The 15,885-nt window shown below is 34.7% G+C and overlaps 1 protein-coding gene across 4 annotated transcripts in view; it reads right to left on the reverse strand.

The window, feature by feature from the left end:
- Nucleotides 1-15,885, reverse strand: part of TMEM38B (transmembrane protein 38B) — a 63,688-nt gene that overhangs the window by 19,990 nt on the left and 27,813 nt on the right. For 3 of the 4 annotated variants that reach the window (XM_053656487.1, XM_037152749.2, XM_037152746.2), the window contains exons 2-5: nucleotides 10,598-10,754; nucleotides 5,623-5,807; nucleotides 4,713-4,800; nucleotides 557-674 (exon numbers count right to left, since the gene is read on the reverse strand). In XM_053656487.1, coding sequence (XP_053512462.1) covers nucleotides 557-674; nucleotides 4,713-4,800; nucleotides 5,623-5,807; nucleotides 10,598-10,704 — 498 coding nt within the window. In that variant the 5' untranslated portion in view covers nucleotides 10,705-10,754. The remainder of the gene's footprint in view (nucleotides 1-556; nucleotides 675-4,712; nucleotides 4,801-5,622; nucleotides 5,808-10,597; nucleotides 10,755-15,885) is intronic. The other variant, XM_037152748.2, reaches the window with a different exon arrangement.

Genomic DNA, 15,885 nt, shown 5'->3' on the forward strand with positions numbered 1-15,885 from the left:
CGGGATTCAGAGACATTAAAGTGACTTACCTATTCAGGAATCAGAGAGCAAAGCTAGGTATGAACTTAAAACAACCTGTCTCTAAAAGATGTGATCTTATATCATACTACCTCCAATCTTCAAGAAGGTATAAAGCTTCAAACCAGACAAAAATAATAGAAGAGATTGACCACAAATGTCCTAATATGAAATTTCAAAATTTTAAAGCTTAAAGGAACCTCGGAGAACATCTACACAACCACCTCATTTTACAAATGAGACAACACTGTCTGCAGTCTCTGATGAGTCTTGGCTATTTTTATTTCTCTACCGTCAGGCCTCCAATAGACTTTTGGGCTATCTGCAAGACTTTCCCCACAGAACCAGCATAAATCAAATGAGGAATCACAGGAGAGCTAAGTGTCAGAAAGTCATGGATGTGCTAAATATACTCCCTAAAATTCATGTTTTTAGACTGTGATAACAATAAATAAATGTTCCTGTTACTTGCCTGGTATACAGAATTCTGGTTTCACAGAATTTGTAATACTGATTTGTTGCTGCTTTGAACTCTTACCTTTGTGCCCACAAGAAACATGGTGTAAAGGAACACAAGATTATGCTTTGGTATTGCCAGATGTTCAGTGTGCTGAAATGTGAAGATAATTGACCCCAGCAGGGTTACTTTGGCAGGGCTGAAAATAAAAAACACAGTCAGTAAGTATTAAACATGATCTATGTCTATATTCCTCAAAGTACTCTACAAAGTACTAATTTAATGAGTTATTAATAGATGTAACACAAAAATGAGTTCTGTGACTATACTTACAAAGTTATGGAAATACTAAGCTATATAAAATTAAATACCTTTCTTGACAGCATAACGTATCCGATTTTAGAATGTTCATATACCCTGTGACTCTCTGATAAAGTACATTTTTAGATGCAATATGTCTGAAACATAGTTGATCGCATAACACTTTTTCACAAAGGATCTGAAAGTCCCATGTTCCATAGTGTAATTTGGGGGAAAGTAGATTAGTCCTGAAAAACACTGCAATGCTAAGCAGGCTCCTTGGGTGGGATGGGGAAGGAAAAGAAAGCTCTGATTAGTATTTTCTCATTTCCATTGTGTAAATACTCCCATCACAGCCAACTTCAGGCTGCTGTGTAAAATAGGGAGAAGTTAGACACATAAAACAGTATAAGCTAACTCCAGCACACAAACTAACTCCTGCACAGAATACATGCATTAGGTCCTACCTTAGTAAATCAATGCTGAACATTTAAAGTCTATAAGATGTTAATCTGTAAGTATGAAGCACTACTTTCATGTCATATATTTGCCATGTACTTAAAGCATCTCTCAGTAACAGATCACTATCTAGCTCTTCATGATTACAACTGTAAAAAGACAAACTCTTAGAATGCCACATTGCAAAATATGACATTTAAAATGCCCTACGAGCATTTTATGGAAAAATAAATTATTAATTTAATTATTACAAGCTAAGAATTAAGTTCAAAACAGGGTCAGGTTTTGGCAACAGGAGTTTGGACTTTGCTTAACAGTGATCAAGAAGCAATCCTGTTTTGGAAAAGTGATCTAAACTTTTGGCTGTGTATCTCTATTGATAAAAAAAGTATTTCAGACACTCCCTAACATATGTTTATCAATTATTTGTAAATTATATACATGGACAACTGTATTATAAAGTGTACACAAAATTGATATTTTAACAGGGTAAGATAAAAATCAAATGAAATTAGGTTTGTCTTAGTATCATTCTGCTACTCTGTGTTTCTAACAGTTTTGTTTCTGTGCCATAATGCCTCTTCACAGGCACCCTCTTAGCAAACACACATTCCATTCTGGATTGTGTTCTCTTAGAGCATAAATCTAGAGACAATGAATAAGATAAACAAGGACTGCAGATAATAAATTGGGCCAGGGAATTGGAAAAGGGCCAGGATTTAGGAAAAAGTCAGTGGCATTGGTTAGGAAGATCAGGAAGCATTTAGAAAATTCTTACAGCAGTCCCAGTGAAACTAGTAAATAAACTATCTAGTTCCAAAATACACTGGTAGAATAGGCAGAGGATAATAGTTATAGGCATTCCCATCCCAAAAGGGTAAAAACAGAAGAAAAAGTGGTCACTGGTACTACACAATTTCAAAATCCAGCAGGGCAGATTCCATTCGGTTTTGAGGTCCGGGAATAATCCTCTGTGGCTTCAGGCTGTGTCCTCTGAGTCTGCAGTTCCCACCTCTGCACTCCTGGCTCTGGCCTTTGCACCTCTGACTCCAGCCTGTGTGCCTGGCCTCAGGCCTCTAGGCCCATCGCTCTCACCTTAAAGTCATTCTTCCTTTTCCTTGAAGGGTAGCACATGTTTGCAGCTGTGCAGTTTTATCAGCCTGTTTCCTGCCTGTAGAATTTTGAGAGTCTGACAGCATTTTTTTATTTCATCTTATCTCTGCCTCTTTCAGTCCAAGCTGGTAATGTTTCTAGTGGTATAATATTTTCAAAGACCTTGTGGGTCTCCAGTGTATGACACAAGGATCCATGCCATTAGTCAAAAAGGTTCTTCACAGATCTCTTCTGGATAATCCCTTCTCTAGTCCTGGTCTCTGCTGTCACAGCTGAATGGGTCCACGTGTCACATGCCTAATGTCTTTAAACACTAGCAAAAACTGTCCAGCAACACCCCTGACTTTCTTTCCACACCAGGCTTTCCTAAGAATAAGTCTCCTAATTTTAATCTAGATTGGCTCAGAACTTCCTAAATTATCAAGTTTTGGTTTCCTTACTTAGCAGTTATTCCTTCAACTCAAACCTTTCCTCTCACACTTTATTATAAGCAGCGAGGAAAAACCAGTGCACACCTTCAACATTTTGCTTCTAAATTTCTTCAGCTAAATATCCAGCTCACTGATTACAAGTTATGCTTTCCACAGTTTAGCTAAGTTTTCTGCCATTACGTAACTGAATCATCTCTCCAGTTCCTAATATCATGTTCCCCGTTTCCTTCTAAGCCCTCACCAACACCTAACATTCATATTTCTACCAACATTCTGTTCATGAAAATATATGTATTCTATAAAACCAAAAAGGCTTTCTCCGCTGTGCAAAAGTATTGGAAAATAGATATGAAAACTTAAATATATACACACATACACAAAATATCATACCAGACAAAAATCATAATTGCCTGACAACCTGTCAATCATTCATTCATCTAATATTGATTGAGGGTCTACTATGTGGTAGGTGCTTGGGATACAAAAGCAATCAAAAAAGACAAAAATCCCTGTACTTGGCCTCTTGTATTCTTTGAAGTATGGGGGAAGCCAAAAGGAGAGAATAAACACAACGACTAAGTAAATTATACAATATGATAAACACTATACAAAAGAAAGAATAACAGAAAGAAACGTTCCAATTCTAAGCAGGATAGTCCTCACTGAGAAGGTGAGTTTGAGAAAATACTTTGAGCAAAGCAGAAAGGGAGGTAGCTACCTGAGAAAAAAGATTCTAGGCAAAGAGAAAAGCTAGCATTAAACCAAACCACACCCGGCTTTTTCAAGAACAGAGTGCAGTGAACCAGGTATTAAGAGGTGAAGTCAAAGCAGATTGGGTGTAAGGGAGAGCCATCTTGGAGGGTCGTCACTGCAAGGGTTTGAACAGAGGAGAAATGCACTTTGACTTTGGTTTTAAAGTCCCAAGAAATGGCTTATAAAAGATGTTTTCAAGGAGAAAAAATTTCCCTTAATTACATTAATGCCTTATTTATAACTCAGTATCAGCCAAAGCCTTCTTTGTTCTATTTCTAAACTACCTCATTCAGGCTTTAAGAGCGCTTTCCAAGTTAAATATCTTGGAATTTGTTGATTCTCAAACATATACTTCACCATCCATACTGCTTCTCAACCTTCCTTTTTAATCCATTCTAACAAGCTTATTTTCACGTGAAGTCTTTCCTTGCCTTACTTACTACAGCTACTATTTCCTAAATCTTTTTCTTCTGGAATTGTGGAAATAGTAGCTGTACTTCTCTGTTTCATTTTCAGGTACACCAGGGATACATTTGTGCCTTACTGAATACTGGGCCAGTGTCTTTATAGAATATCTAACAGATTTCCTTAAGTGTACACAAAAGATTTCCTTGAGTGGACACAAAAGGTAGTTTGCACTGAACAAGTATGGAGTGGGTTATTTCCTCTAATCTTTTTCATATTGTTATATACAATAAGTTTAACTTTCACTTTTAAAGCAACTAATAAGGGCTTTACAACAATGTACTGATTTGTTCTTATAAGCCTGACATTTTACTAAAAGAACTATGTAAATTTGAAATCTGGGTGGTTTCATTAATGAAAATGCCCAGAGACTACAAGTGGGATTCCTTTCCATCCAGAGAAGTCTGTGCCTATGGAGTTCCCTCTCCACAAATTCATACTCTCCCCACAATTCTCGAACAATCTACATGTTTTTGTTTGATTTCATTTCCTAAGGGGAAGAACCCAAAGATAAATCAATATATATTTTTAAAATGACATTTGAGAGATCAGACTTTTTGAAAGAATAAAGTTTCCTGGGTTTTCCCCCATCATTGTTACCATTTTTTTAAACCTATATTTCATCCATACTTAGAATCCACACAATGTCTTTTTAAAAAATTTGGTGAAATCTAAGGACAAAAAGCTGGGTCTTAGTATAGCTGATACCAACTCACTAGGACATCTTCAGCCACTCATCAGCTTGTGGTCGCCAACCTCCTTTTACCAACTGCTCAAAATTCGTGATTATGCTACCACCTGCCCCTAAAAATAGGAAAATAAAACAAGAATAATTAGCCAAATTTTCTAGAGAAAATATTTGAAACAAAGTCATAATATTACCTCCTGACTTACAATCCCAAGAGGATCCCCAAAATATAATTGTGCAAAAATATAATTTGGGGAAGAAGAAGAAGTTGCCTTGTACATCTGTGATACTAACACCATTGCGGCCCTTCCCCTTCACCATCATGGCAGCTGTCTATTACACCGTACTTAAGGTTAGAGCTGGGTCCTCAGGCACAGAGATGCAGCTAGAGGTTTGTTGCAAACCTGACAAATAAAATTCTGTGCTTTATCATTTCTTTCCCTGATATTAGTTATGGTTAAACACAGTAAAACAAGAGACTGGAGAAATCTGTTCAATTCCTACATACTAACTCAACAATAAAGGTAAGTAATGCAAAGTAGACATGAACCTATATTCAATCATATTTACCATCTTCAGTTATTCAGAATTAAAAAGCAGAGCAATTTTTTACATGCACCATATAATTTCTGTAAACCTATTTATGATGGTACTATACTTTAATTAATTATGACTCCATCTGGTTCTGAGGTTGATAGTAAAACCAATCATTAAAATTTTATATTGTAAAACAGTTGGGATCAAAATAATGGCTAATGGCTGATACCTGTAAAAAGTGCTGGTTTTGAATTAACTTTACTAGCTAGCAGAAACAAAGCTTCCATCCTCCAAAAAGACTGTTGTAAGAGCATGTGGTCCCCATTAATGTAACTAGAGAACTGTTCAGTAGTTGTAGCACACCAATAACAGTATTTATGAACATGCACTGTTAACATTACCTCGGGCCCATCCAATAGCTATCATGACTATCCAGCCATTTTTGTAATAGCTATTAGCATGTGTGACTCCACCTACTATTTTCCAAGTTCTGGTCACTTCCTTCATTCCTGCAGCCAAGAGTTGAACAGGTAGGAAAGAATAGCCCTGGGAAACTAGGTCATATGGGCAAAAAAAAATAATATACCTGAAATTAAAATTTAAATATTTTAATATATAAATAGAATCAAAACAAATAAAAATATAGCATATCAGCAATAACAATTTGGCAAAATTCAACAAACATAAATATAAACTGCATATGAGCATAGAATTTGATTTCAAGAACACCACAAATTGGGTAGAGTCAGTTTTTTAGAAAATAACATGAAGTATATATAATAGTCTGCCAAAAAGTCATGATCATAGGAGAATTTCATCCTGTTTCCACTACTGAATACTCTATTTACGCAAAAAGTATTTACTGAGTTCCTACTTTGTGCCTATACTCTTCTAGAAGCTAAGTGTTGAGTCCACTAAAAAAATAGAGCAAAAATATAATCACTTCTCTAGATACAGTGCCTTTTTTCTCCTCTGGGGAAAGGAATTAGAAGAGGGCCCATGGTACCTAAGCAAGGGCTGCATTTCCACTCCACTAACATCTTTACCTCTGCCCCTTGGTGCAGTACATAAACCAGGACCTATATGATGAAAGGTCATGTGCTCAAGGAGACAGATTGTGTGAAGGGAAAACATATTTTCATAAGGCTGAAAGAATATGAAGCTTGTTCTTCAATTCGGTTGAGTAAGATTAAGTTTTAACCAATTAAAGCGTGATACTAGTTTAAGAATAATTCACTCCTCCTCAGATGAATTATTTTTTGATGCTTCATTTGTTCTAAGCATCTGTTCAAACAGTTTAGCAGTAGTGTTAAATTGGAAAACACTCTACTCCCCTCCCCCTGTCCCGTTCCTAAAATACTCTCTAGCTGACAATTGTGCTTAAAGCAGAACGTATCTTCTCTCTAATGGAGAGATATGGAATACACTGTATGAAAGAAGTATTATATTTCTTCTAAAAGAAGTTGTTAATCTTATTGCAACTCATGATTCATAAAGTGGGAATTCCTGAAAGTATGCATGGAATATGAAATCTACTCGCCAAAATGCTGCTTCAGAGACCCAGTACAAGATGCAATGGTTTGTTCAGCCTGAGGCACTCTTTCCCCTTTATCTCCACCTACCAATCCTTATTCTTCAACGTTCCACTCAAATAGTGCTCTATACACTGACTCTGAGAGTTTCACTTTGTCTTTGTTTTATTTAATATTCTCAGTTCAGACTAAAGAAATTCTAATGGCTCTGTACAACTAAAACAATTGGTTCCTGTGCCTAAACACAGATTGCTCTTAATAGATTTTTCTTTAGAATATACAGGGTGGGGGCAAAAGTAGGTTTACAGTTGCTAATGTGGAAAATACAATAATTACTAAACAATAATACAAGAATGAACCATGTCGCATACTCACAACTGTAAACCTACTTCTGCCACACCCTTTATAAAGGCTGCGATGCTCATATAAACTATAATAGACTTTAGGTAGCAGGAATAATTCATCTTGCTCTCCCCTCACCTAAACTCAGCATGACGAAAAGTAGTCCCGAGTTAAATAATTTATTAATAGTGAATCTTCAGGCAAAATATAAAATATATCAAATCAAATCAAAGAATCAGCTAGAGAGAAAGAAGTTACTTAAGAGTAGTAATAAAGCTTTTTGAAAATGACTGACATGATTTAAAAATTTTACATGTTCGTGTAATATTTTGAAAGACTCTATATACTTCTCTCTTTAAACATAGAACAAATTTCCAAGAAAACAATGAGAAACTGGGGGGGAAATGAGTTACACTTAAATAAACAATTTCAAAATGTATTTTTAGCCCTGGCTGGTGTAGCTCAGTGGATTGAGCACAGGCCTGTGAAGCAAAGGGTGGCCGGTTCGATTCCTGGTCAGGGCACATGCCTGGGTTGCAGGCCAGGTCCCCAGTAGGGGACACAGGAGAGGCAACCACATGTTGATGTTTCTCTCCCTCTCTTTCTCCTTCCCATCCCCTCTGTCTAAAAATAAATAAAATATACATTTTTAAATAAAATTAAAATATTTTGGTATACCCTGTAGATCAGATTAACAAAGAGGGATGGTATCAAAACTAAAACACTCAAACAAATAACAAAAACAAAAATACATATGAACCAATTTTCATTCTGTACACTGAGACTATCTTCAACGAGTTAAAAACCTATACTATTACAAGGGCAATCCTGAACTTTTTATATTCAACTACGTAACATTATGATATACAACCTAAAATTTCTGGTTGTTACTATTTTTAATGAATAAGTCTTTATTCCATTTAATCTGATATCTCTAAAGTACACCTATAATAAGCTAACATTTAAACAGGAAACAGTTCTCATTTCAAGTGTTTAATAGTCACAGGGTAAAAGAAAAACTGTTTATTGTGCTCAGTAGACTTACCGGTAAACATATCAAACTAATGGCTTCTCAAACAACCATTCCTGCTGTATAACACAAGGTAGTTTTTCTTATAATTTCTTTAAGGAATCACTCAACCAATACTCATTAAGCAACACTGTCCCTCCTGTAAAAATCATTATTTCACTTTTAACTAATATTGTCACATCTAAGGAACTTTTAACTCATAAAGTGCCTTCAGAAAACATCAGAAAATAAGAAATGGACCATTCTAAACAAGAAATGGAACAAGAAGGAAATTAAATCTCATTCATTTTTTTCTCATCCATTTTAAGTCAATTAAGTTAAAGCGGGAAAATGACAAAGAATAGTGCTAAATAATAAAAGTTAGTCTAAAACAGGAGGCTAAGTACTGACGAATGAAAGCTAAACCAGTTTAAATAGGAAAGATGAAAGTAGAAATTAGGTTAGTGCCAAGAACTGAGCAGAAACTTCCCATGGTCAGTCACTGAGAACTCTGTTTTCACTCTACTGTTAATTCCACTTCTGAATCAAAGACAGTATTACTGAACTAAGACAAAACCGAACTATAAACCAAATACAGTTCACATCAGCCCTGTATGACACCTTTGTTCTCTTATCACTCTAACATATTAATAACTTCATATAATTTGAAAAAGACTACTGAATGACAGCCCTATAAAACTATACCTTTTCTTATGTTTTTCCTCATAAAAATGCAGTCTCAGTTATGCAAATGTGCAGTATACAATAGATACTTGAAGTTTAAGGAAAACAAACAGGGACACAAAAATTAATACACAGAAAAATTACAACATATTTATTTCCCCCATAAACAGTTTTGAAAAGAAAAAATCTTATGACAGTGTACACTGTTTTCCAAACAGTTTTTTCCCTTTGCCAGTAGATGGTGCTAATCTCCAGATGTGAGCACTATGAGCAATTGTGCTGAAGATGACCTTTAGGGTTAGGTGCATTCACAGAATCTCCTTGTTTAGCTTGCTAGAGTTTAAAGTAAATTCCAAACATCATTTTATCTCTCAAATTAAAATCAAAACAAGCAAAGATTATAATATGTTTTCAACATTAACTCCATAAAAATAGTAAAATATACTGTATCTTCAAGCAAGTATCATTCTTTTATATTTTATATTTGTCTTGGTCCATGAGAACAAAGACAACATTTGTATTTCCAGAATCCAAAACAATCTACTACATAAGCATAGACTAAAGAACTAGACACCATAGGTTTGAATCCTGGCTCCAATTCCTAGGTATCTGAGACATCTTGGGCAACCCTTCTTGCCTGAGTTACCTTATCTGTTAAATGAGAATAAAATAGTACCTACCTTACAGTGTTCTTCAAAGGTTTAAGAAAGATAATATATGTAAAGCACTTACAAAACTGGGACACAGTAAATACATCAGTGGTTGCTACTGTTGTTATTTTGGAATGACTGTTAAAACCAGAACTGTTAAAAATGCTCATCAGCAGAAGAACAAAATATAGACATAAATATACTGAATTATAGAGCAGTGAGAGGGAATGTATTATAGCTGCACACAAGAACAGAGATGAATCTTCATAACATAGTGTTCACTGAAGAAATCAAGTCCTCATAGGACTCATGATTAAATATAAAAAAAGGAATATAAAGAATTTAGCTGACATATGGTAATAGTGCAAAAAAATTAGTTATTACATTTATTATTAGACTCCTAATAGTTTCCACTGCCTCAGGTGCCCACTATTAATTTTCCCCATTGACACTATTTATAACATTTCCTTTTAAGACTAGTTACATATTCATTTAAAAATTATCAAGGTAAAAATAAACTTTAAGTATTACTAACATGCTATATGTTTCATTGATACGGTTTTTTAATCAAAAGCATAGTTGTTTGTTTTAGATATAACAAAGCAGTCTCACTGGAATTATACCATTTTTTAAAGTTTAATGAGTCAATCCTCTGAAGGATAACTGAATTTGATTTGCAAGAATCCACAGCAATTTCTACTAACATTTTTTCTTCAGTTCAAAATGAAATTCAAAATAAATTAATGTTAAATCTCATAAGGCTCCAAAAAATCCAACAGAATATGAAAAGAACAATTATATATGAATCAAAATCACTTGGACTTTGGTGTAGTCGGTCACGTTCTTGATTTTTACCCTGTTGTATATCTGTGTGAATGGGTAGGTTCACAAGATAAACTGCTTGGGGCCAAATACTTGGTGCTCTTTGATATCTGAAATGCTTCCACTAAAGATACATTAAAACAATGATAACAATAACCATCTCTGGGGTAGGATAATGGAGAAGAGGGTAGGAAAGAGACATACTTTGGGGATTGAGTTCCCTCTTTGCACATGCATTAACTTTTAAGAACATAAAATACATTTTTAAATTCCATTTACTGATAATTTATAAAACAACGTTTTAAATGTCTAATAGTTGACAACAATGGCAGCTTACCAGATTGAAGATGCTAGTAACACATTAGTGTTGTTTGCAAGAAACTTCAATGGAGGCTCTGCAAGCAGTACACAGGATAAAATTCCTCCACCAAAACAGTGGAGCATAGCAGTAAACCAACTCGAAACAGGATTCTTCCACGCCACCGCCACTGCTCCTGACATGGTAAAGTAAAAATGTGATCTGGGATAGTTGCATATTACACAAGTCCCAAGGTACCAGAGGCACTAAAGAAATAGCAACTTAATTTTGTAATTTTCAAGAATTTATCATTACTCATAGTTGTAACAATTACAATCATAAACCATATATTTTGTTCTTCAAATCAAGACTAAAAACATTTTGTCAAGCCCTGGCCAGTGTGGGTCACTTGGTTGGAGTGCCATCTCATAGACAGAAAGGTTGCAGGTTCAATTCCCAGTCAGAGCACATGCCTGGGTTGTGGGTTTGTTTGGTCCTCAGTCAGAACATGTAGGAAAAGCAACCAATCCATGTTTCTCTCACCTCGATGTTTTACTCTTTCTATCTCCCTTCCCTCTCTCTAAAATCAATAAGCGTGTCCTTGGGTAAGGATTAAAAAAAACTTCTGTTAAGACATGGGTGATTTGGGACAACTTTAAAATATTCCATTCAGCTCTTATTGCCAGTTTACTAGTAGCAGATTATTACAAACAATCTTCCCACCTACAGTTTCCTTTCATTCCCAACCCTACTGCAAGTACTCCTACTTGATATGTTAAAAATATATATTAAGAAAAATTTATAATCTTCAGTAATTTAAAAATTAAAGCTGAAAAATTGCCCTGGCTGGTGTAGCTCAGTGGTTTGAGTGCAGGCCTGTGAACCAAACAACCGCGGTCTGATGCCCACCCAGTCAGGGCACATGCCTGGGTTGCAGGCTAGTTCCCAGCAAGGGACACATGAGAGGCAACCACACGTTGATACTTCTCTCCCTCTTTCTTCTTCTCTTCCCCTCTCTCTAAAAATGAATAAATAAAACCTTTTTTAAAAAGCTGTAATAAACTAAGCTTTCAATATGACAGGCTAAAAATAGAATACAATAAACCCAAAAGCAAAAAGTTGATGAGGACAGACATTTACATCATCACCGAATGTCTCCTAAAAGATTACTAATTAATTATAAGGAAACAATAACTTTAGAGTGAAGAAGCCTTGCAAACATCAGTATAAACAAATGACATCAAGTGACTCCTGACATAATGCACTAAGAACACATTATTACATCTGTGGTATTTCTACCAAAAATGTATAACTTCAACTAATATAATCAGATACATCTAAATTGAGAGCTATTGGGGGGTGTGGGGGGACACCTGGCCTATACTTCAATGATGTCAAAGTCAAGAAACTCAACAGGCTGATGAAATGTTCCAGATTAAATGACACTAAAGAGACAACTAAATGCAATGCATATCTTACTTAGATCCTATCATAGAATATTTTTAAAGGTCTGTTTGAACAACTGATGAAATCTAAATATGAATTAGATAGTAATACTGTATCACTATTAAACTTCCTGATTTTGGTACCTGTACTGTGGTTTTTAAAATTAACATACTTAAGTAATTAGAAGTAACTGAGCAAAATTCCTCCAATTCACACTCAAGTGGTTCTCAAAAATTAATATACAAAAATAAAAACAATCAGAGAATGCTAAAGTACAATCTTCTAGTTATAAAATGAGTAAGTTCTGAGGATCTAATGTATGGCATATACAACTGTAGTCAATAACACTGTATTGTATACCTGAAAGTTTCTAAGAGAGTAGAAATTGTTTTGTGGTATCAAACTTGAAAAAAAAGGTAACTATGTGAGGTTAGGGATGTGCTAATTAACTCAATTGTGGCAATCACTTCAAAATACATATGTCTATTGAATGATCACACTGTACACTTCACATACTTTTTTAAATCAATTTTTATTTAATTATTTTTCAAGTACAGTTTTCTGTCTTTTACTCCAATCCCAGCCCACCCCCCCCAGTGCTCCCCACCTCCCTTCCATTTCCACCCCCCTTAGTTGTTGTCCATGTGTCCTTTATACCAGTTCCTGTAAATCCTTCCCCTTTTTCCTCTGAAATTCCCTCCCCTCTCCCCTCTGGTCACTGTCCCCCTATTCTGTATTTCAGTGTCATTGTTTTTATTTTGCTTGCTTATTTTGTTGTTTAGCTTCCTGTTAAAGGTGAGATCATATGGTATTTGTCTTTCAACGCCTGGCTTATTTCACTCAGCATAATGCTTTCCAGTTCCATCTATGCTGTTGCAAAGGGTAGGAGCTCCCTTCTTTCTGCTGCATAGAATTCCATTGTGTATATGTACCATAATTTTTTGATCCATTCATTTATTGACAGGCACCTAAGTTGCTTCCAGCTCTTGGCTATTGTAAATTGTGCTGCTTTGAACATTGGGGTGCATAGGTTCTTTGGGATTGGTGTTTTAGGGTTCTTAGGATATAATCCCAGCAGTGGAATTGCTGGGTCAAAAGGCAGGTCCATTTTTAGTTTTTCTGAGAAAATTCCATACTGTTTTCCATAATGGTTGTACCAGTCTGCACTCCCACCAACAGTGAACTAGGGACCCCTTTTCCCCACAATCTCTCCAACATTTGTTGTTTGTTGCTTTGTTTATGATAGCCATTCTGACTGGTGTAAAGTGGTATCTCATTGTGGTTTTAATTTGCATCTCTCTGATAGCTAGCGATATCGAGCATCTTTTTCACGTGTCTCTGGATCTTCTGTACACTTTACATACGCTTTTGCCAATTACACCTCAGTTGAGCCGGTGGAAAGTAAATAAATGGGGCTAACTGTAAGTACACTGACCCCTGATTTAAATTGCTTGGGTTCACTCATACATGGATTTTCAGTAAATATACTGGAAGTCTAGTGTATCTCTCAATAAATATACTGGAATTTTTTTAAATATTTCCAACAATTTGAAAAAACTTGCATACAAACCACAAAGCCTAGAAATATTAAAAAAATTAGAAGTTATGTATGTCATGAATTCATGCAATATTATACATATACAAAATATGTGTTAATCCACTATTTATGTTGTCAGTAAAGCTTCTAATCAACAGTAGGCTATCAGTAGTTAATTTGAGTCAGGGAGTTACAAGATACACCGATTTTCACGTGGGAGGGATGTCCACATCCCTAACCCCCACTTTGTTCAAGTGTCAACCGCAGCTGGTAAATGTGGGTAGAGTATATGGAAGTACCTTGACCTATCCTGGCAACTTTTTTGTAAGTTTGAAATCATCACAGGAAAAAGTACAAAATAATAAAAAACAAACTAAACAAACAAATGATTTATAAAAATAAAAGTGCAGATTAACTATATAGAGGCTAAAATGAACAGATAAGGATGGGAAATAAATAAAAACAACCAAAATTGTCATTGAAAAAGACCAATAAAGCAGATCATTGTACTACAATGCATAACATTAAAAAAATAATATTAGTTTTTTAATTAAAGAAAAACAATATGTATTTAATCTAACAAAGGTGAAAATATATTGGAAATGGGCAATTTTCTAAGAAACTATAAATTAGCAAAAACCTGAACATACAAATTAACTACGGGAAAAAACTACAGAGCAGTCAAAGACCAATCTAAAGAAAACTGCTACACTTAAATAAATTAATTGGAAATAACTAGAAAACATTTACCAAGTAGTTTTGGATTATTCATTTTTATACCACATAACCATTATAGAGTTTAGCAAAGGAGAAAAGCTTTCTTAAGCTTTGGATTTTATCATTATCATTGGATAATGATAAAAACAACATTATCCAATATCAAAAATTATAAAGGAAAAAAAGAAAATGAGAGAAAGGAAAGGAAAAGGCAGAAACAGAGAGGAAGTTAGAAAGACATATTCTATAATTCTAACTTATGAGTATAATGCACAAATACATTACCAAAAAATTGGTGTTAGTAGTTTTTGAAGGAGAATAAATCATCACCATGTAGATTTTATCCAAAGAATTTAATGAAGGTTCAATGTTCAGAAATTCATTAAAATCATTCACTATATTAACAAGTTATTATGTCAGACAGTAAAAGGTCATCCCCCCAAATCAACATTCCTAATTTAAAAAATAATAAACTACTAATTTAAGAAAAGTATTTAACCTGAATAAAGCCAAGGAAAAGATTTAGAAATATGACTTCATCAAAATTTAAATTTTCTATATAAGAAAGGAGGATAAAATGTTTTTCAACCTACTTCAGGCAAATTCCAACAAATCAATAGAAAAAGAAAACAGAATAGAAAAATGGGCAAGTCACAAAGCAATGACTTGCAAAAACATGAATGACAACTAAAATACCAATAAAAAGCATCCTCAACTCATTCATAATCAAGGGAAAACAAACTAGGACAAGATATTATTTCACACACACCCATTAGGCAAAAGAAATTATAGCTTAATATTAATAAATTGGCAAAGTTGTGAAGAAATTCATATACCCTTGTGAGAGTATAAACAAGTAAAGGCATTCTGAAGAACAATTTGGAAGTACCAATTAAATTTTTATTCAACTGCACTTTACTTTCAATATTATTTTGTATTGGTTTCAGGTGTATAGCATACTGATTGGACAATCATATACTTTACAAAATGTTCCGCCCAATATTATCACCAGACATAGTTATTGCAATATTACTGACTATATTCTCTATGCTGTCTTTGACATCCCCGTGCCTATTTTTCAACTGCCAATTTTTACTTCTTAATCCCTTCACTTCTTTCACCCAGTCCCCTAACACCTCTGCCCTCTGGCAACCACCAACCTGCTCTCTATGTCTGAGTCTGTTTCCATTTTATTTGCCCATTTATTTTGTTCTTTCAATACCACATGTAAGTGAAATCATGTGATATTTATCTTTCTCACGATGGCTTATTTTACTTAGCATAATACCATCTAGGTCCACCCATGCTATCAAAAATGGTAAGATTTCATTGTTTTATGGCCAAGTAATATTCCATTTTATTTATGTCCCATCACTTTTTTGTCCACTCATCTGTTGACCTGGATTCATTCCACATCATGGCTTTTGTAAATAATGCTGCAGTGAACGCAGAGGTATATATGGTCTTTTAATTTTTTAATGAACCTACATACTATTTTCCCAGTGGTTGTAACATCTGCATTCTCAACCAACAGTGCACAAGAAGTCCCCTTTCTTTATACCCTCGCCAACACCTGTCATTTATAGATTTACTGAAATAGCAATTCCAACAGGTGTGAGCTGACAAC

This window comes from Artibeus jamaicensis, unplaced genomic scaffold (assembly GCF_021234435.1).
Source record: "Artibeus jamaicensis isolate MK-2021 breed Jamaican fruit bat unplaced genomic scaffold, CSHL_Jam_final scaffold_1964, whole genome shotgun sequence".
NCBI classification, from domain to species: domain Eukaryota; kingdom Metazoa; phylum Chordata; class Mammalia; order Chiroptera; family Phyllostomidae; genus Artibeus; species Artibeus jamaicensis.